Source organism: Ogataea haglerorum (assembly GCF_019207285.1).
Source record: "Ogataea haglerorum isolate 81-453-3 chromosome Unknown 81-453-3_NODE_2_length_903871_cov_94.662503, whole genome shotgun sequence".
Classification (NCBI taxonomy): domain Eukaryota; kingdom Fungi; phylum Ascomycota; class Pichiomycetes; order Pichiales; family Pichiaceae; genus Ogataea; species Ogataea haglerorum.
Genome location: NW_025065152.1, coordinates 741,316 through 762,300, shown reverse-complemented (window position 1 = coordinate 762,300; position 20,985 = coordinate 741,316). Strand labels below are relative to the sequence as shown.

Sequence of the window (20,985 nt, the reverse complement as noted above, 5' to 3'; positions counted from 1 at the left end):
TAGGTATTTATTTAGTCTCGTTAGTTAATAGATATCCCTTAAGTTTCCACTTTATGGATACGTCTAGCGCCTGCATTGGATTGACTCTTTCCTGTGATAACTAATCTATCCAGCTCCTCAGACGTCTCAGACATCTTAGACACAGCCGCGTCTTCTTGAGGGTGGTATCCGCCAAGAGCAATAACCTCCCATAGATATCCGTATAAGCTTTTCCGCATCGGATGATGAGTACGCTTATACTCTTCGAGGAGACCGTAATAACGTTCCTTTTTCTGCGGGTCTGAGAGCTCATTCATAAGCTTGAATTCCTCCATGTGCTTCTTGGTGGTTTTGTGAGTAAGATAGAATTCCTTGAGTAGTTCATCCGTTCCTAGCATCTTTAGGAGCATTGGCAGTTTGTGGGAGTTGTAAAACTTTCTCAGAGCCGTGCTCTTAACATGCTTGCCACTCAGCGCATACACGTGTTGCTGGAGCGTGGCTGAGGAAACCCAGAATCTCAACTCATCGATAAAAAGGTGGTTGTTGAAATGTTTTTTTCGAAGACCTCCGTTGTACTCCGAATTGAGCACTGTAGCGAAATCGTGCGGAATGAGGCATGGAGAGCCTTCCATCATCGACAGCCTCAGTGGGGACAGCTCGGAATACGTGTAGAAATGGTTGTTTCTGCAATTGTAAATCTGCAGTTCTTGATTTCTCTCCAAGGCTTCGGGGGATCTCTCTGGACCTCTGTTTGATCTGACAGGAGCACGCTTCACCTTTTGAGAAACACCTGTGTCTGTAAGTCCTTCTGTTGGCTCTGCTGGTTGATTATCTTGGGCTTTTTCCTGTTCTTTCTTGGCCTGTCTTTCACGATCCAGTCTCTCCAACCTTGGAGGTAATTTGTTCGTATCCGTCAGTGCCAGGCCGGTAATATCAATGTACATGCCACTGTCCACGTCGATGAATCTCGCATCGATATTATTTCTGCCGTTTCCTTTTGTTCTGTGTGTCGGATAAGATCCACAATCCACGTAGTATTTTCCGAATCCGTGCTGGACATCCTCGACGAGAAGCGAGTTGTTGTACTTCATGCAAAAGCGATCGAAATCCATGATCGGCATCTGAACATCGATGTCATTATCCCATTCAAACACTAGTGCGTTCCAGAACCAACTCAAAAGCGTACCGTGAGCCAGGAAGGACACAATACCCTCCTTGTACGTGAATTGCAACCATGTGTGAATAATCCTGTGAAGTATGATTTTGCGCTTTTCGTTCACGTCGTCGTACTGGTTGAGCTTGGACTCTGTCACAAGGCCGTTGAAAAAGCGGAAGTCATAATGGCCTCCGTTTTCGGTCACCTTGTGGCCGTTGTATGTAGCCGGCCAAATGATGTTCACCTCTCTAAATGACTTTTTTAGCCTGTTCGAAGGAACGGATCTGGAGTACTTGAGAGTCTGTAGGTGACGTAGTTGCTTTTCGTCGAGCTCATCGATGCGTTTTTCATAGTCCTCGATGATCTGGTCATACGAATAATTAAATCGGTCAGGAGGAATAACAAACTCATAATTCTGCTCTGCGGTGAATGCCGAATCAAAGTCGAGCCCGCTTTTCGAGGAGGACACAGAGTTGACCAGCATCTCGTACTCCATGGAAGCATCTGCCACAACAGTCTCGTTAGCCTGCAATTCAACAAACTCGTCGAATAAACCACTATCCAGCATGTTGGAATCTCCGGAAATGCTCACCTCGTATGAGCCTTTTTCCGTCAGAAAAACAATAGATGTCGGTACGGGCGCATATGATAGCAGGTATGACTTGGCGTGTATGAGCTTGTCACGGAAAGGTTTTTTACCCGTGCGATCTTTGAAATTGAAACCCGGCAGAAGAGCACGGCTCGTGTGACCCGTGTATCTGTCGTTATCAACGCAGGCTCTGTCTATGTTTCTATTTGGGTTCTTGAATTTGTGTTCAGGATTGTACGCTGGACCCTGGTGAAGAATGTCGTCACATGTCGGACGCTGGTCTTCTGGTAACTCCAGATACCGATTCAAAACCGATAAATCAACCCAGTCCTGCCAGGAAAATGGAACTGCTATTCTAGCTTTGGCAGCATCGCCGGCGCCCTGCTCTAAGAGTTGTCTGCGAATGTGGCTCAGGTACACAGACATCGTAATTCTTGGGTCGTACAACAAGCGGGATTCGCGAGCGGATTTATAGTCTGAAGGATCAAAGGTTGCAACCGGCTTGTTGAAAGCAGCGGAGAACTTCCAGTGCTTCTCGTAGTCTTGCGAAATGTCCCACGTATCCATCTGCTGCTCGAACGACTTTATGAAATCGTCCGGATCTGTCGAGGACGATGCGGCGCGGATGAGGCCCGTAACATCATTCATTGCATCCATCTGAGTTCCTACACTCACCAAACTGACAATCACCAAATTCAGCAAACAGACAGCTGCAACAAGCGTCACACAGCGTCGGCGTCGCGGAACCATCATCACGGGGTATTTTTTGTTGCTAGCCAGCGTCATTTATGAGAGGTCCATATATCTCTCTCTATTTGGAAGCTATGCAAACTGAAAGAGGTGACTGCTATATCAAGTGAAATATAGCACGTTAAAGACTTTATAGCCAAATAACTTGTTTGTCACTGCGTATTGGGCCTCTGTTGACGCGATCGCTAAAAAAACAGGTTTTACGCTTAGTACTATATTAAATGCTTAAAACTTAAATCCACAAATTTTGAGGGTCGTCCGCTTACCAGGCAATATTCGTGCGAGCAAACAATAGCTGTGAGGCTTACTACAAAGCTGACTATCGGCTGTCCGATAAGTGTCTTTAAAAATTTCTATTAGCTGCTTTCTAGCCACTCAACAGGCTTTTGGACCACCTCGAGCAGCCGTTGCTCTTCCGGACCGGGAGCTTGGTGGTCGTAAATCCATTTTGCCGTGAGTGGAAGACTCATCAGAATCGACTCAGTCCGCGACCCTGGAGTCTGTAGTCCAAACTTGGTGCCTCTGTCGTACACGAGATTGAACTCAACATACCGTCCTCTTCTGATCTGTTGCCACTCCTTCTGGACTTCAGTGTAAGGAGTGTCCTTTCTGCGCTCAACCAATGGAAGATAAGCAGGCAGAAAAGCATTGAAGCAGGACTCCACCATTTCCAAACACTGTTGAGGAGGCAGCTCATCAAAGTCGTCGAAGAAAATTCCTCCAATACCCCGGGTCTCGTTCCTGTGTGGAATGAAGAAATATTCGTCGCACCATTTCTTGAACCTGGGGTAAAGATCCGGCCCAAATTTATCTAGAGCAGTCTTGTGCTGCTGGTGGAAGTTGACACAGTCCTCATCATAAATATAGGATGGCGTCAGGTCGGATCCGCCTCCAAACCACCACGTCTGTGGAGACCCATCTTCGTTCATGATCTCGAAATAACGGTAGTTCAGGTGAGTAGTTGGAGCGTGCGGGTTCCAAGGATGGATCACAAGGCTCAGTCCGCAAGCGAAAAACTGTACGCTGCCACCAGCGCTGGCCCTGATGTTCTTATGATCTGCTTTCATTTTTTCTATAGCTTGAGGAGGAAGCACACCGTGGACGACAGACACATTGACACCGCCTTTCTCGAAGGTTTTGCCGTTCTGCAACACCATGGACCGGCCTCCACCTCCAGATTCACCGCGTTGCCATTCATCAGCACGGAAGCTAGCTGAATCAAGAGACTCCAGAGCACTCGTGATCTCGAGCTGCTTCTGTTTCACAAGTTTCTCCATCTGCACGCGGATGGGTAGCGCGGGGTCCAAAACGGATACCATTTCTGTCCTTAAAATTGGTATATACGTCTCTATTTAAATTCAAAAACTAAACAATAAATCTGGTGATTTTCGAGCTCGTGGTCCGGTGCACGGGTGCACGAGCAATCCCTGTCTGATCGCGAACGCAAAAATTTCTTGGCAAATCGGACCCTTGGTGCGCCAAACATCCGTGGCACAGAAAATTGGGCTGTGCACACTTTCGGTATCGACGAAAACGGGAAAACAGCGAGCTGGTCAGGTCGTAAACTCAATTCTCACTCAGTCCTGCCACGTTTCCTCGTCTTCTTAGAGTTCAGGTGTGTTTTGTAGTGTTGCATACAGTTATCCTGCCGCGAGAACCTTGCGCCGCAACCCTCAAATGGACATATGTGGTTCTTCACACCCGTGTGTATCCTCGTATGCCTTGCAAGATGTCCTGACGTGGTGAACATCTTACTGCAAATTTTGCACTTGTAGCGACGCATTGGGGGCAAGACGTCAGAGTTCTTTTCTGCTTTTGCTGCGGTTGGGGGGAATCGGAAGAGCCACTCTCGGAGCCACATAGTGGGGCGGGTCCTGGCGATTGTAGCGGATAGAGGCCAATGGCACATTGATGGAGGGTAAATTTGGTCTGCCAAGAGGCTGAAGCAAGGCTGGAGGACCAGGCATTGCTAGCGGATGGGGAGTGGTCGGGTCCGGAAGAGGCCATTTCTGCTCCGACTGGATCTTGGACAGAACAGAGTCTAGACTAGGCAGTTGCGTTGAAGTGTGCGATAAGTTCGTAGGCATTTTAGTTTCGTTGACCGACAACATCGTCCTAGACAGTTTCTAAAAATCGGGAACGAACAAAAATATCCCTCATTCTACTATTTATTATCTATGATGCAACCACATGGAGGCGCGGGACTGCCTAAAAATAGAGTAGGTCACACGCAAAAAGACTACTCACAGCTCTATCCGAGATGTCCTACAGCATGTCATAGCTCTGTGTATGGCTTATAGGCTCTAACGGTAGATTTTTCCAGGCTTCATAGTCCCATAAAACTGCCAAGTTTTACCAAGAACCCTGAATTTCCTAAGTCTTGGCAAAATTCAAACCCGTGTCCATTTTCGAAAAAGGAAAGAATTATGCCATGTGGTGATTTTCGTAGTCAAACAAACAATGTAAGTTTTCCTGCAGCCGAACTTTGCGTTTGCGGGAGTGACTAAGTGCCGGGATTACCATGGAGTGGAGAAACTCCGCAACGAACGGAATACTCAAATCTGACTCGCTCGCTTCCCATAAGCATTCGCATCGTGCCGGTCGCGCTTCTTCCTAAAGGCACGGCTTACCGGACCTCGACCAAAGAGCACGTGTTTGCACCCGCCAAGAGGCGGTTAGCGAAGGCTTGGCGTCTTGAGTCATTGTAAATCTGAATGGTGCATGATACCCAGTCCATGGAACATGCGGATTAGCATTAGTACTTGAGTACAGTAGAATAGGCCTTATTAGGCTACCTGAGCTTCGAGGGGTCAACCATCAACTCTGCAAGGAGCGGTGGACCACGATCGCTCGCATGGCAGCCTTTTTCGAGCCATCTTGCAAAATCGATCATTATATTCAAGAACTATCGAGAGGATAACAAGACTAGTTCTTGTTTGCGGTGGACTCCGAGTTGGTGTCGTTGGCTGCAGCATCAGGAGTAGGTGAATAAGCATATTTGCTCCATTTTCTGATTCTGGCGCCATAGATGTAAAATGCAAAAGGAATAGCACAGCATGCTAGCGAAATGAAGGCCATTAAACTAGACGCCCATTGATAGCCCAGTCTGTGATACATTTGAATGGTGAAAAGAGGAACACAAGCTCCCCACACTGATCTGACGAACGTCTTTGCGGCCAGGGCAGAAGCTGCGTAGTGCTGATACGAGTCCACGATATAGTTGTTGGCCGGATTGTAAAGAAGATTGAAACCCAGTCCGCACGCGAATCCCGAGAAACAAGGTCCTGCCCAGGAGATGCGAGGATACGAAGACCACGCAAAGGAAAATAGTCCAACAGGAACAAACCAACACCCAATCATCATCGGAATTAGTCGGAGCTCAGCAGGAGGAATCTCGCCTTTCCTTTTGTAAGCTTCAGCCCTTTCATTGTATTTCTTGTTGATTATAGGTGAGGCAGCAGTAGCAACCAAAACACCAACGGCAATTGGAATGAACATGAGGCCGGTCTTGGAATCGGACCATCCCTTACCTTCACTGTAAACCACAGGAAATGCAAAGAAGAACATGTAAAGCAGACCGTAAATGACAGACATGTACATGGTGATCAGGAACACAATTAGTTCCGACAGAAGGATCAGTGGCCTAAGCAATGTCTCCTCCACAACCTGCTTGGTAGTTCTGACCTTGAGCTCAGGCAGAGCTCTGTATCTATCGTCACCTGTGATCTTTCTGAGCTTCTTAGCTCTAGCCTTTAAAATTGTGCTGTGCGAAGTTTCAGGCATCAAAACGACAAACAAAACGTATATGGCGCCGCTGAAAATCAGCAACACCCAGTAGAGCCATCTCCAACCTGCATTATCACCAATAAACCCACCGATCAAGGGACCAATGACGGGACCAATGAAAGGAGCAGCAGAAAAGACAGTCATAGCTAGACCTCTTTCTTTGATTCTCCATAGATCTGCCAAACTACCCCCAATCAAGCACATTGGTGCCGAAAAAGCCAGACCGTCGATTAGTCTGCACACAAGCAGAGTTCCGATGTTCTTGGCCACAGCACATGGAATGATGAAAATCACTGCAACCAGTAATGTTGAAAAGTAAACCGCGTTTCTTCCGAATTCCTCTGACAGAGGAGCGAACATTAAAGGGCCAAACCCAAAGCCCAAAACAAATAGAGTAACGGTGAGAATAACAACTTCCTGGGAGACACCAAAAGTTTTCATTGGCCCCTTTATATATCCCGTCACAATAGCAGATGCCAATGCGACATCGAAGCATACGGTTCCCAAAAGCACAGTCAAAAACCACTTATAGCGTGTGCTCCAGTTTTGAGGATTTTTCTCGTCACCGTCCACGAACACAACAAGTCTCATCTGCGTCTCCTCAGAAATAGGATATCTCCAGGGATCATTTTCATGAAAGTCTGTGTCCGGATCGGGTGTGAACTCGGACACAGTTTTTTCGTGGTCAATCGGCTGCTCAACTGGTCCTAAACCTCCATAGCCTTCTTCATAGTTTGAGAGAAGACGCGAGATGGCCTGTGAATGATTGCTGATCAGTTTCTCTAGCTTTTGGCGATCGTCTTCCTCGTCATTTGTTTCGCCGTGAGTGAATTTCTTAACCAGTCCACTGATTTTGGAAATAGTACTCGTCAATTCATGACCGTCATTCTGATGCTCCTCGCCTCTGTAAGCTCCAGATTCAACGTCTTTATATTCCTGGACATTGCTGTCCATCGACTCTATATCGTCTATGCTCATGTCAAATACCAATCTAGACTATAGACTTTCCAGCCCTTAAATACTCCCTGGAGCTTGCTTCAGGTGTGAGGCCCCTAGCTGGCTTCCTATTGTTTTTCCTGCGTTCAGCCGCATAATAAATCACTCAACTAAGCCGACAGCCGATATTTTCTTGTAGCCCATTGAAAAAACTCCAATGCGGCTTTTCGTAGCCTGAAAAAGTCGGGCGCGACTGGCATACTTTTGCCGGTATTAATGATCTAAGTAAGTTTCTAGTTATTATTTGATTACGTAAGGCAAACGGATTCGAGCCGAGCCGACATTGCGGCTCCCTCAATCCGAGTCATTAGGCCATTATTAAGGTCGCGTTCAGTAATCGCGCGTGCGGATCTTATCCAGCACCTCGGGGTAATCTCTGAACACTTCGTTGAACCTATCGGGATAGCTTACTTGGTAAACCTCCGGGTCCTTAGCGAGCGCCAAAAAAAATGTTGCCGTTCCTGATCTAATGACCGAACTGATAATATTGCATATTTGCAAGGAAATCAAAAACGTGAATGCAACCACTGGAGCATAATACGTGCCTTGGGCGTTGTAGCCCGGTTTAGTGAATCTCAGATACAGATAAGCCAGCAAGGCACACACGTACCCAACAAAGGTGCAGTACATTCCCAAGGCTGTTCCGATTAGACAATCATTGACCAAGGCATCCATTCCCTTGTAGCTGAAAATGTAATGGGTGTCTCTGGCAGACTTCAGGTAGCTCTTGCCATAGAAGGCCACATATGAATACGCATAGTGATTGAAGTATCTCACCAACCACTCGATCACGTAAATGAAGCATTCAGTGCAAAGCAACAAGCAAGCTTGAATTCCCTCCCCGTTGTTCAGAGCATTTTGTCGGGCAATTTGGACTCCTTGACGCAAAAGCTGGATAAATGTGACAATCAGCGAACCGAAACAAATAGACCCAAATGAATAGGTCAGGGCCCTTTTCAGAGCACCCAGAGCCTGGAATTTTGGCATACCGGCGGCGGACTTCGAAAGATAGTACCAGGTACCAAAAATTCCACTCACAGTGACATGTATGACATTCTTCATCACTTCACTGATGTAATATCCGGCAAAGAAGACAAAAACAAGCAGTCCAACCAGTCTGGCATGATTATAGCTCTCCGAGGTCTCGTCGCCCCATTTCATGTAGGAGGCGACCACAGTGGCAGAGAAGAGCGCTGAAAAAGCACCTATTCCGAGGAACCCAATTGCGGTAATGATCCATGTACTAGGATACTGTTTCATCACATCGATAATAATTGTAAGAACGGTCGCGCTAAACGGAATTCTGGATCTCATTGTCCAGTACGAAAATGCTGTGAGTGCGGCAAAGATAAGAAAAACGATACCTGCCGAGTAGTAGCCCTTTGCAAGGTAAGCAATCGACGTTCCCAAGCCTAGGATGACATTCAATATCAACGAAGTTGTAATGAAGTTCCTTGGGAATATACGAGCAACGGCGATGGTAGCCAAGGAAAGAACCAAGGCAACCACAATAACAAATGCAAATAAAATTATGGTGTTGGTGTTCAAGGAGAAGGAATTGTCAGAATCATAGATAGAGGAACCCTCATACGAATACGAGGTGGCGTAATTTCTCAAGGTGATACCCGCAACAACAAAGAACCCAGCAACTGTAGCCAGAAACAGAATGGTGAATGGAACGTCGTGGAACTTCGGCTTCTCGACTTTAAATGTTTCATCAAAGGTTTCCTTACCAGGTTCAGGGGCTGGGGGGCGATCGTAATAATAATTCTGGTTCAGCTTCTCGTTGGCGGATAAGTAATTACCTTGCTGATGGTACATAGGCGGTGGTGCGTTGAAGGCCTGCTGGGGCTGCTGTTGGTAATAATTCGTCTGAAACATTGAGTCTTGAATTGAACTCGCAAGATTGAGTAATTCCGCGAATTAATCTCGATTACTTCGGTGAAGATGAGTTAGATTGTCAAGCATTTTCTGGAGCTATTTTTTTCTTGTATTGCACGACTTTCGTTACCCTTTACAGAATATGTATCTTTTTCCATGTGTCAAAGAGTGGCTTTATTCCGGGGTAAAAAAACCGCTACTTCTTGAAAAACATTTCGATATCATTTTCCAGCTTATCTGTCTCGTCATCTGTGGTGTCAAGAAAGAGAACTGAAGTATTTTGCAAATTCTTTTCTACGGTGTCTTTGACTTCTTTGGGTGGAGTTGTTAGATCGATTGTGGGGGTGTTCTGTTTGGTATCAGGGCTCTTGAACAGAGACGTTCGAAGCCCGCTTACGTCAACATCAAGTCGACTGCGTCTCTTTGTTGGCGATTCCAGAATATCCGAGTCCTCATCAGCAGACTCATAAGATAGATTTGGTTTGCTTTTGAGTGGAGAAGAGCTCTGACTTCTCTCTTTTCCTGGATCGAGCTTGCGTTTTATGGGCGATCTTAAAAGATTATCAAGAGTCGACAACTGCCGTTTCGGGGATTTTTTCGGTGATTTGCGCGGCGACTTACGGGGCGATTTTTTCTCGGTAGCTTTGATCTCGTATTGTTCGATCAATCTCCTTCCGTGAGACGACAGCTCGAGGAGATATTTCGGAACCCATGTAGAATCCAGTTTTTGTTCAGAATGGTCTATAAGCCGGTAGTTTTCATCATAGAGCTCTCCTTCCTTCAAAAATCGTCCAAACACTAATTCGCGATTGTACTTCACCTGGTACTGCTCCTCTGACCAAATAGGAACGTAGTACTCATCGGCACGTCTCTTCAAAGGAAACTGGGCTTTCTTGTACATATTGACAAATATCTCGGCATTCTTGAAGTAATCCAAGTTGTGGATCACTCTGAGCATATAGCACTCAGCCAAATGCTCCACCAAGAAGTCCCTGGTGCTACGTTGCACAGGAAGCCGGATATCGCACATTTCGCGGAAATTGGGTTTTTCAAACCATGCGACGGTGCTCTCATCACCTTGAAGCGCATCTTCTGAGGGACGGCTGTCGTGAACAGTCGTCCAAAGTGAACCACGACGTCTAAGTTTGATCGACTCATCGTGCAGTTTCAAAGAGTTTGGTTGTGGCAAAGTGGACAGCCTTATCGTTGATGGATGCGAGTCGACGCAATTTGTCTCGTATTTTCTGAATGCATAAATTTCAGGACAAAGATACGGATAAAAATGGATCATGAAGTAATAGTCTGAAGGAAAAGATACCGTACCGTTGAACTTCCTTCCGAAATATGTCTTGCTGTTTCGTGCAAGCGATTCCTGTAGCAATTTGTTCAAGTTGCTTAGCTTTTTGTCTCTCTCGTTCTTGCTGAAAGGCACCAGACCCAACAGTTTTTCTTTTCCCACAGCAACATAAATTTGCTTTAATTCTTCAGCAAAATCGATTGCACTCTCTATCTTGCTCCCTACTTGAGCCAACGCAATACAACGGGTAATTCCTAATCCGCTGATTCCTTGACTGAAATCACTGCCATTTATGCAGGTTAGGAACACCATTCGGTCCCTGTCAAGCCCAAGTACCTCTTCAATCTTCGACATTCGGTATGGAGTCACATAAAACTCCGGTTCTTGTCGATCTATATTTGCCTGTGTTGCGGGAGCATCTGCAACCCAACGGCTGAAGTTTTTGAGAATGATCTGCGCCCCGTACACAAACCCATCAGCATCATTGCTAATAATCGCGTCAATCACACCACAGTCGTTCAATCGGGCAAGTTCAATTTCAGCTTCCCCTGGCGCCTGGACATAACTGATATTCCATAAGTGTAGTAGGTTTTTTATCAAATAAACAATCTTCGCCCCTGGCTCGTCGTATAAGCCGCTTTGTTGTATTTCTTCGTTCGTTTCAAGGTACTCAACATAATAGTCATCGTCAGTGTAAAGAACGTCTCCCCATCTTCTTTTGTGTGTCTTATAGCGGCCGTCGAATACAAAGACAAAGGAGATGTGCAACTTTATGAGCTCCCTAATACGGGAACAGAAATTCAGGATCACTTTGTCATCACGAATGCTGGCTACATCTCCTTTATATTGGGAAGGTACCTGGGTAAGTTCGAAGATCCATTGGTAAACGTCAATTCCCACTCGTAAATGTCTTGCTTTCTCCTTGTAAAATTGCCGAGCATATACCCTTATGGGAAGACGTTGATCCTCAATCCCATACTCGGAAAACTTTTCCCAGAGACCTGGGATAGTCATCAGGAGAATAAAAGACTTATCCGTAAATTTAAAAAACTAGGAAATTTGATTTTACAATGAACCTCCAAACTCACTACAGGTAATTGATATGTCAACCCTTATTACATACAAGACCCATATACAAGAAATGCAATCACATCAAACAACTTCGCTAATGATAGCGGCAGCCTCTCTGTATGTAGCCAGTAGTTTTTCACACTTCTCTCTCTCCTGACTCAAATTCTCGTCCTCATAAAGCAGCTCATCGAAAAGTTCTTCACGGTACAGCTTTTGCACAAGAGTGTTCTGGACGCTTTCCTTTGAGAAGTTGACCAGCAAGCACATGATAGCTTTAGGGACTTGGTCTTGAATCATCTCTCGCACAATGTTGAAGTAGGAGATTATCAATCTGCGAATGAGCTCGCACTCAAGCTCTTCTCGTTCAGAGAGCTCTTCCTCCTGCGTCAAGTTAAGATGTTCCATTTTCTTCTCTATAGGAGATTGAGAAGGTATGTTGAATTGCAGGCCATCGGGCTCACTTGGGAATTGGGAAGTTTGGGGCTTGCTTGGTGGAGACGAAGCATTTTGAGATTGATCTTTGCCGAAGAAAAAGTTCAAAAAGAGCTCCTTGTCGCCATTTGCGGATGTGTTGGAAGGTTTTTCCTCCAACTCTCTCACCTCCTCTGCCTTGGATCCGGCATCTGAATATTTGTGCGATGAGGTGCCATTTTCAAGAGGAACTGACCCGTTGGGCGACTTGGCATGGTCCTTGCTTTTTTGTTTCAGCTTCTGCTTCTGTCTCTCTTCCACAACACTTGACATAGCAGCTGCTGCGCCGACAAAATTCGGATGGTTCGTGTTGATGTAAGCTCTGTGAATCTCTATCAGGCTTTCCACATATTTTGTAGTAGGGCCCAGCCTTTCTCTCAACAGTTCAGATACCGTCTCGATCAATCTGGTCTGTAGCTTTGGGTATCTGCTAAGCTCCTGAGAACCACAATTGTGACATATTTTCATGAGCTCCTCATACACAAGTTCCACACATCTGTGGGAAGGATTCTCGAGGAGTTTGATTTGTGGCTTCACTAGGAGGTCAAAAGCCAGCTCAGGAACAAACAGTGAGGGTCTTGGGCCGGTCGAGTTTCTGATTGCAGTTCTAATATCTTGAACCGGTAGATTTGAAACAGGGTTGATTGATAAAAGAGAGTTTCCAAATACTTCATTGTAGATATAATAGATTCTTGCACCCCCACATAGCTCCTTAGTACTGATCTCGCTCGAGTTACCTTCGATAGAGCTTATGAAGTTGTTGGCAAACTTGTTCATCAGCATCAAAATAAGAGATCCCCTGTTTTGTTTCGACACTATATTGAGATCACCATAAGAAGCCAGCTCCTGTTCCGTCTGGCCCATCAAAGTATTGAGTTTCGCTTTGATGTCTGGTAGTCTTTCTCTGATATGATGCATCAGTGTTTTGTTCAGAGTCTTGGCCAAAAACGCGGTACCACATCTAGCCGCAATATTCTTATAGGCAGGATGCGACCGAAAGAATTCCTCTTCAGCTCTCAGACTTTCCTCTAAAGATTTATTGACGGATATATCCTGCTGCGACCGATTGACCACACCAATGAAACCAAGCTTCAGAGGATATACCTTGCCTGTCAGAATGTCAAGGGCGTTTGTGCCATGGTCCATCAAGTCAAGCTTGGAGAGAATACCGATGGTTCTCTTCCCGAGAGGGTCGACCTGTCTGGCAAGCTTCAATGATTCGGAATTCACTAAATCCACGTTGGCTGGAGAAACAGCTAAAATGATAGAGTTTGGCTTGGAAATATATTCCAGAATAAGGTTCTTGATCTGTTTTTCGATGTCGGTTGGTTGGTCGCCAATAGGAATCTTCGTGAGACCCGGAAGATCGACCATGGTCAAGTTGAGGACTTTTGGGGAATAAATCTTTAAATTGATCGGTATTCTACTGATTCCTTTGTTCTTCCCGGCGATTCTGGACGTCTCGTTTTCGATTTCCTTTCTAATGTTGTTGAAGTTGTAGAATCTCTTGCCAGGGAGATGCAGGAACTCCCCCCATTCGGCAGGCTCGACCTGGCCGGGGCCTGCATTCCTAAGATGATCTTCCAAAGTGACTTCCGAATGATCCTGGTCTGCCTCAAAATCCGATTTATGCACCAAAGGGTCGTCTTCTTTGATATTGATCAGTTGCAAAATCAAGGGCCGCCTGGTCACAATTCCGGTACCTCTAGGAAGGAAGTCTTTGCCGACGATGTTCTCCAAAACGGACGATTTACCGGCAGACTGAGATCCTATGACCGTTAAAATGGGCAAGTCCAAGTCGGTCAAGTTGGTGTTAGTCACAATGTCCTGCAACTTGTTGACAGTGGGAATTAGGTCTTGCAATGCCGCCATGATGCCAAATGTTGCCAATTCACAAAGATGCTATCGATGGAGATCCTCAACGTATGGGGATTTGAGAAACTGGCCAGTTACTGATCAAATCTACAAGATACTCAAACGCGTAAATTGCTGGTATTGATGCACAACTGGAAATTAAACTATGACAGAGGGCCAATCGAAAAAGAATTCGAGAGGGTAATATTTTCTTTTAGACTACTTACATCATGACAATTGTTTTGTTGTAGATTTCTTCCTCTTCACCAGCATTCCCAGGTCTGTTACAGGCCGTTTGTGAGACTCCGGCATAGACAAGGAAATTGCATTGTTTTGTTTTCCTGTAATTTCTTGCAGCTCAACACCGTACTCTAGCAACCTATCGTATATGGCTTCCACCTCGGAAGGATCACTGTAGTCAGTTTCGGTGAACACTTTCCTAACATTTGCAAAGTCTTTCCCTTTCAGCATACTAAAAGGCCCCGGAGAAGACTCGTAGCATTTCCCTGTGACTCCAATTAGCCCAACGATACGACCAAGTCTGAATTCCTGTCTAATAGCGAGCTCGGTCCAAAACTGACCTAGAGACACCTTTTTTGCGCGGTTTTCGACCACCAGGTGCTCCAAAAACCTTCCCTTTGGATCATCGGGAAGAAGTGGAATGTTATAGACGGCCAACTCGTGAGTTTTTCCCGGTCTATTGTATATGCTACCAATTTTCCAGTCGTCCTCTGGAAAGTACCTGCTGATTTGACGAGGCTCCGAATTCAAGATATCAACGTATTTCTGGACACTCTTAAAAGACTTCTGGACGCTCGAATTGATCGATTTCAGCCACCACTTGAGCAGCGCTCCATCATCCAGTATATGCTTGCCTTTATTTTTATTTGAGTTGGGGAACAAATATTGATTCTCCGCCCGCGTGAATAGCACCAAATCTGTTTGATAGTCGGAATTGGTGAGCGCAAAGAAGCGAGAAGGCACTTGGTAGGTTTTTGACTCAACAATTTGAGGCAGTCCGTAGTCTTTGTCTCCTTTGGCTCGTTCAATTAAAATGTGCAAGGCTCTCTGAATCGGTGACGTAAAAGGAGGGTGAGGTTTGAGGATAGTTTTATACGTGTGCTTCACTCTCAGATCCCTGAGGTATTGGGTGATTGGATATTCAAATAGCCACTCCAAAATTTTTTGTACCACCGTCCCCACTTTCACCTTGGTCAGTCCTGTCGTGTCCACCTTTGAGACATATATCGTGCGCTTCAAAGTCTCCGCAATTGTCAAGTATACGTACACCTCTGTTGCAAGGACTGGAGTTTGGTTGTAGAAAAGAACGACAAAATGAACGGTCTTTACTGTATGTGGACGTTCAGGCTGATGCACAACGGGCTTACTGAGCTTTGGGATACTTTGCAAGTTCGCAAGAATGAAATGCTCGCCTTTGGGCAGCACACCTTCAAGAGACTCTGCCAACGAGGTCATATCCTACCATCAATACCTGATTACTATCTAGATATTTTTCTCGCGTCGTGCCGACGCGTCGACGCTATGCATCTATGTACTCGTTAGGATAAAAGATTAGTCGTTCAATACCATCCTTTGTCAACACCACCAGCCGAATCACGCCACCAGATGATCCGTCCCATCTAATGGCTTGCGAAAGCGACGTCTTGACAAATGATACCGTCTCATCTTTCGTCATGTCTTGCTTGAAATTCTTCTTGCAATAACCATAGATGAAGGCAGAACCAGAACCAGCAATTGCGTATTCGTGCTTGTGAATTGATCCTCCTAAAGGAATACTGTAGACCTGACCGCCGTTTTTCTCATCGTAGCCCGCACAAATGATACCTGCAGTGAGCATCTCTTTATTTGCGTAACACAGTTCTTGGAACAGCGAGGCGGCAATTTTGGTCGTTGGAGGCCTTCCGTTGTTTGCTTTGTACATTTCCAAGTGGTATTTCACTATATCCGCAACTGCTTGAGTATCTGCTGCCGATCCAGACCGACAGCACCATATCTTATCGTGAATCTGCGTCAATTTGTCTGTCACTCTGTTGGCAATGTAAGAGCCCGTGGTGGTCCTACTGTCTGCGCCCAAAATAACACCGTCCTTGAACTTCACTGCCATTATTGAGGTACCAAGGCTGACCTCGCCCTTCTTCAATTGCCCCACATCAACCGAGATGGAGTCCATATTGTATAATTGAAAGTAATTTTTTCGCCACTCAATAAGCATCAGCCCGGTGCAGAGATGGACAAAATAAAATCAGGCTCCAAAAATTTTCAACTTTCACAATTTATCGATAATGACCGTGCCAGCATTCGATTTCTCCAAGCTTTCGTCTCCAAATGATGCCTGGGGACCTTCCAGTGTGATTCCCGATAGCTTACAATTTAATGGTGTTCCGTACGCTCCTTTCTCCAAGGCAGACAGACTGGGAAAGGCCGCTGACTGGCAACAGTCGAAGGAGGACGAATTGAAACAGCAGCAGCTGAAAAATCAAAACCAAAAGCGCAAGGATCACTATCACGCCTATGGTGCTTCTGCAGCCAAGCTCTTTGGTGCTGAAGAAGAGGAGGAAGAATTCAGCGTGGTGGACAACAGCAACGCTATTCCTGCCAATCAACAGACCGTTCTGCGGGGCAGAAACAGGGTCGCCAACCAGAAATTAGGTGGTAAGCCCGGTAATGTTGCCAGAAACCAACCCTCCCGTCCTCAACAAGGCCATCTAAACACTAACATGAATCCTAACTATAGAAACTTCAACAATAGGTACAAGAAGGACGACAAGGTGAGAGAACCATCTCTCAAGGTAAACACTAAGTGGCACTCAGTTTCCGAAATTGAGTTCAACAAGCTCACCAAACTAAATCTGGAAGTCGGAGAAGGTACAGATCTAGAATCTTACGGAAGCGTTCACGGCTACGTGAAGAAATTCGAATCTTTCAAGCAACAGGCATTGAGTGTTGTTGACAAAGTGATTCTGAATCCAACCACATCAGAAGACCCTGTGATTCAAAGGTTAGCCAGCGAGAAAAAGGCGTCTGTTTTCGTGACAGACTCGATTCTCTCTCAACTGATGTGTGCTGCCAGATCGAGTTACTCCTGGGACATCAAGGTTACCAAAAAAGACGGCATCATTTATTTCGACAAGAGAGAAAATACCGACAGATTGGAGGTGGATGAAAACAGCTACAATGCCCCGATCGACCTCCCTGACTCGGACGTGAACAGCGCCTCAAACTTGTCTTTGGAAGCCACTTTTATCAACAACAACTTCTTGGCCAATTCTTTGGACTCGTCCGTGCAGGAGTTCGAACATCCTGAGAACCCGTTCGTGTCCAAGGCTACTAGCGAGTCGCTGCTGAACAAGGGCTACAAGTACAGAAAGTTCTTGCTTCCTTCTGTCAGTGACAACTCGCGGAAACTCGACATTATTGTGAGAACCGAGATTGACGCCTACTCCAGGGAGCAGAACAAGTATCTTTCTATCAACGCATTGAACCAGTACGCCCCATCGCCATCCAACGACTGGAAGAACAGACTCAGTGGGTCCAGAGGTGTGATCTTTGCTGAGGAGATCAAGAAGAACAACAACAAAATCGCCAGATGGACCACAAAGTCTCTTTTGGCTGGAATCGACAGCATGAAAATTGGTTTCGTGTCCAGAGCAAACCCAAAAGACAATACCAAGCACATAGTGGCGGGTGCTTTGACGTTCCATCCTTCTGGTCTCAGTGCCCAAATAAACTTGTCCCTCGGAAATGGCTGGGCTATTGTCAGGTCCATCTTGGACATTATTGAAGCTGACGGAGGAAAGAGTGACTACACCTTCATCATTCTGAAGGACCCAAATTCCCCAAAAATTACGATTTACAAGGTGACAGAGTAAGTATTAAACGTAATTATATTTCATCGCGTTGTATGAATACGTTGTCTTCATCGAGATACGTTCGCTCGGTGCGGACTCGGCGCGTCGGCGTCGAGATGTCTCCTTTTTCGGGCGACCTCTGTTTGACCTGGCGATATTGGCTGCGACGCTGCTCGAGGTACATTCTTCGAACTCGTTCTGTAGCAGGAATTGAATTTGTCCGTGCAACAGCAGGCGTGCGCAGCCACCTTCCGGGCGTCCCCGAAGAAACCCCTGGCGTCTCTGGAACAATTCCGGTGAACCGTCGGCGTTGGGCCAGCGGAGATAATGACGAGATCTCGTTCGTGTCCACGAAAACGTCCTCTCTATTATTTTTCTTTTCCTCATAGCTGAACTTCCATATATCAAAAAACACTCTCTTTTTATTCCGCGACCATCTCTCTTTGAAGCGGTCAGCATTTCGCAAATCATTCTGGATCTTGATCGCCTTGAGTGACATTTGCGACACAATGTGAGAAAGGAGATCGACATTGCTCACCTCCAAATGGTGATCGCAGATCTCGTTCAGTTCCAAAATTCTATCATAACCACGGAGCCATTTGTTGAACATTTTTGTCTCCAGAGACAATGTCCTGAAACTTCTTGCATCTTGGTCATCTCGAACATGGTCTTCCCATTTTTTCTTCCAAAGATTAAGTATCCTGGCTTCGCAATGAGACGTTTCAAAATCTGCGAGCTGGACTTCCAAATTCATATTCTTTTCTTGAGCCTTTTGGAATGCTTTGATCCAAGCTTCCATTACCGTCGAAATGAGCTTCCTCTCGTGTTCTTCATCACGTTCTAACCGCCACTCCTCAGCGCGCACTAGTAGATCCCTGGAGTGGGCCAGCTTCGAAAACCAGAATCTTAGAATTGATTTCTTGGTGAAAGTCGAACGGAACTTCTCGGCCTTCCGTTGGTGGTTGGATCGTGTGACAGTCAACGAATACCACCGCTCAAACATCTTCTGCGTCAATCTGTCAGCTCCGCCTTGCAAAAATACATCCTCACGCGTGCGCAATCGCCATGTTTGCATATATTTTTTCAAGATAATAGCCTCTCTTTGACGATACACTTTGGATTCCTGAAGGACCAGTTTCCAATGGCCCAAAACTCTTTGCAATAAAGACTGCCTTCGGAAATCGTCTGCTACTGAAAGCAGCCGCCGTGCTGTGTTCCATTTATTGAAGAATGTCACTAAAATTTCGGCATTTCTTCGCTCAATATACTCTTTGTAAACTTTCTGATGTCGATAAAATTGCTTCCAATTCTCAAAAATCCAGTGCACCAAGTGCCGGTTGTTCTTACTGCATAGCTCTCCTTCTAGAATGTGAAAATTGTATGCCATGACCCATCCATGGAAATAATTAGCTTGAATAAAACGGTCTTCATAATACTGCAGCCTTTTCGCCTTTTTTAGTCCGGGCGCTGATTCATTGAGCCATACGTTGAAATAATGTGACTTGATAAGAACATCTCTGGCTTGGTCAGCTCTCCATATGAGTTGACGATGATTTCGAAATTTCTGATGCCATCTGGTTAGCATCAGCTGAAGCGTCATCTTGTCGTTAATCATGGAGAGCTTTGAGCTACGAGCCATTGAAGCCGTCCTCCAAAGCCTAAAGAATCTCTTCTTGAGGAAAAAAGACTCTTTGCCGTCTGGACGAGTGCACTCTTTGAAGCGCTCGTATTTCTGCTTCCATTTGAGAAACATCTTAGAAAGGGCAAACAAATCCGCTTTGTGTCTACTTCGCGTTCTTCTTTCCACTTGCCGGACCCATTTTTGAATTTGGTTCCTGAGGAGTTTTGTGTTTCGGATCTGAATTGCATCTTGATTTTTGACAAGATAAAGTTGGCTCTTGTCGTACCATTTTTTCAGGAATGTGGAGATGATAGATTTCTTCCAAATGTTTAAGAGCTCGCGATCTGTTCGCACGTACGTCATTGAATCAAACCAGAGTCTCAGATATTTGCTCTTGAGCTCAACTTCTTTTTTCACACACACCAACGCATATCGCATACCCGCAGACGGTAACTGTTGCCCGCGGAACGAAAACATCTCTGAACTTGGAATGAGAGACAAGGCCAGCAGGTCTTCTTCGAAAGAGTTGGGTGTGACTTCTTTTTTGTTCCATTTGAGAGCTGCGCGCCTAACTTCTTGGTAGTATATATCGTCGCTTAGACTCTGCCCGTCCTCTCTCAACAAGTCAATATATTTTTCAAGTATACGGGTAAACCACCTCACAGAGAGAGGCGCTTTCTTGCGTTCCATATACCTTGCCAGTACTCGATCTATTAAATTCAAAATCTCTGTGACGTCTTCATCGTTCGTATCACGTTGATCATTTTGCATCAATTGTCGTATTATGGGTTTTAAGATGGGAATAATTGGGTTAAGCGATAGATAGTCGTCAATCTTTCGTTCGAGAACATCTCGATTCTGTGCGTTGCGGAGAGGATATTTGATGGTATTGAAGATCCGCAAATGATATTCACTGACCAGCTGCAGGTCATATATCACCTTGACACAGTTGATGCTCATAAAGGTTTCCACCGTCAGCCTTGCTGCTTTCTGGATTTTAGAAGGTGCTGGCGCGCCGGAAGGCACAGATGCTGTCAGCATCAATAGGCTTTGTTTATAGCACGTATTGAACGACTCGTTGTTTGTTTCGAACATGAGTGGGACCAGTGACTCTTCTTCTTTCATCAAACCACTGTTAGTATCCTCCAAGAGCTGTCCAGCCTTTCTATGGTAGTATAGTTCATACTCATAAGCTTGCGACACACAATCCATCAGACGTGATTTTGTAGAGAGATTTGATACAACGTTCTCAAGCTCAAATAGAACTAGTCTTATCTTGTTTATCATGCTTAGTTCCTGTGTGATGTTTTGCCGCAAATGAGGCCCTGTTTCCTCCTCAATGGAGCGTATCAGGGATTTGGTCAATAGCACATCACCAACAGCATTCTGCACTGGAAATTCGGTGTGATGGTCGTTGCCCCTCAGACATTGAAAGCTCGCTCGCCCAAGATGCGATCGTATCTCCAGGCTCAAATTGGTATATTGTAACTGATCGAACAAGTGCTCATCGATTCCCAGGATTACCTGCCAGAGAATACGAATTTCTCTCAATTTTAGTTTATCCACATCGGAGTTAGAACCAAGCTCACTTAGGACTCGAAGAAGGTCTAGCACATCGCTTAGATCGTGCGTATTCAGCTCATGTGCCATGAGTTCTATCATATA

At 45.6% G+C, this 20,985-nt stretch overlaps 11 protein-coding genes across 11 annotated transcripts; 1 reads left to right on the top strand and 10 right to left on the bottom strand.

Annotated features, from left to right (window-relative positions):
- Window positions 1-38: 38 nt before the first annotated feature.
- KL911_001031 (uncharacterized protein) lies at window positions 39-2,510 on the bottom strand (the record flags this gene model as incomplete). Its single annotated transcript, XM_043195945.1, has 1 exon — window positions 39-2,510. The coding sequence occupies one exon, from the start codon at window positions 2,508-2,510 to the stop codon at window positions 39-41; it is 2,472 nt and encodes an 823-aa protein (XP_043056595.1).
- Window positions 2,511-2,830: 320 nt separating this feature from the next.
- Window positions 2,831-3,793, bottom strand: KL911_001030 (uncharacterized protein; the record flags this gene model as incomplete). Its single annotated transcript, XM_043195944.1, has 1 exon — window positions 2,831-3,793. One exon carries the CDS (start codon window positions 3,791-3,793, stop codon window positions 2,831-2,833), a length of 963 nt encoding a protein of 320 aa, XP_043056594.1.
- A 477-nt stretch (window positions 3,794-4,270) lies between these two features.
- On the bottom strand, window positions 4,271-4,561 carry KL911_001029 (uncharacterized protein; the record flags this gene model as incomplete). Its single annotated transcript, XM_043195942.1, has 1 exon — window positions 4,271-4,561. One exon carries the CDS (start codon window positions 4,559-4,561, stop codon window positions 4,271-4,273), a length of 291 nt encoding a protein of 96 aa, XP_043056593.1.
- Window positions 4,562-5,399: 838 nt separating this feature from the next.
- On the bottom strand, window positions 5,400-7,238 carry KL911_001028 (uncharacterized protein; the record flags this gene model as incomplete). The annotated part of the gene is made up of 1 exon (XM_043195941.1): window positions 5,400-7,238. One exon carries the CDS (start codon window positions 7,236-7,238, stop codon window positions 5,400-5,402), a length of 1,839 nt encoding a protein of 612 aa, XP_043056592.1.
- Window positions 7,239-7,586: 348 nt separating this feature from the next.
- Window positions 7,587-9,137, bottom strand: KL911_001027 (uncharacterized protein; the record flags this gene model as incomplete). Its single annotated transcript, XM_043195940.1, has 1 exon — window positions 7,587-9,137. One exon carries the CDS (start codon window positions 9,135-9,137, stop codon window positions 7,587-7,589), a length of 1,551 nt encoding a protein of 516 aa, XP_043056591.1.
- Window positions 9,138-9,333: 196 nt separating this feature from the next.
- On the bottom strand, window positions 9,334-11,448 carry KL911_001026 (uncharacterized protein; the record flags this gene model as incomplete). Its single annotated transcript, XM_043195939.1, has 1 exon — window positions 9,334-11,448. The coding sequence occupies one exon, from the start codon at window positions 11,446-11,448 to the stop codon at window positions 9,334-9,336; it is 2,115 nt and encodes a 704-aa protein (XP_043056590.1).
- Window positions 11,449-11,586: 138 nt separating this feature from the next.
- On the bottom strand, window positions 11,587-13,848 carry KL911_001025 (uncharacterized protein; the record flags this gene model as incomplete). The annotated part of the gene is made up of 1 exon (XM_043195938.1): window positions 11,587-13,848. One exon carries the CDS (start codon window positions 13,846-13,848, stop codon window positions 11,587-11,589), a length of 2,262 nt encoding a protein of 753 aa, XP_043056589.1.
- Window positions 13,849-14,058: 210 nt separating this feature from the next.
- On the bottom strand, window positions 14,059-15,306 carry KL911_001024 (uncharacterized protein; the record flags this gene model as incomplete). Its single annotated transcript, XM_043195937.1, has 1 exon — window positions 14,059-15,306. The coding sequence occupies one exon, from the start codon at window positions 15,304-15,306 to the stop codon at window positions 14,059-14,061; it is 1,248 nt and encodes a 415-aa protein (XP_043056588.1).
- A 64-nt stretch (window positions 15,307-15,370) lies between these two features.
- Window positions 15,371-16,021, bottom strand: KL911_001023 (uncharacterized protein; the record flags this gene model as incomplete). Its single annotated transcript, XM_043195936.1, has 1 exon — window positions 15,371-16,021. The coding sequence occupies one exon, from the start codon at window positions 16,019-16,021 to the stop codon at window positions 15,371-15,373; it is 651 nt and encodes a 216-aa protein (XP_043056587.1).
- A 112-nt stretch (window positions 16,022-16,133) lies between these two features.
- Window positions 16,134-17,720, top strand: KL911_001022 (uncharacterized protein; the record flags this gene model as incomplete). The annotated part of the gene is made up of 1 exon (XM_043195935.1): window positions 16,134-17,720. One exon carries the CDS (start codon window positions 16,134-16,136, stop codon window positions 17,718-17,720), a length of 1,587 nt encoding a protein of 528 aa, XP_043056586.1.
- Window positions 17,721-17,733: 13 nt separating this feature from the next.
- KL911_001021 (uncharacterized protein) lies at window positions 17,734-20,982 on the bottom strand (the record flags this gene model as incomplete). The annotated part of the gene is made up of 1 exon (XM_043195934.1): window positions 17,734-20,982. The coding sequence occupies one exon, from the start codon at window positions 20,980-20,982 to the stop codon at window positions 17,734-17,736; it is 3,249 nt and encodes a 1,082-aa protein (XP_043056585.1).
- Window positions 20,983-20,985: the final 3 nt, after the last annotated feature.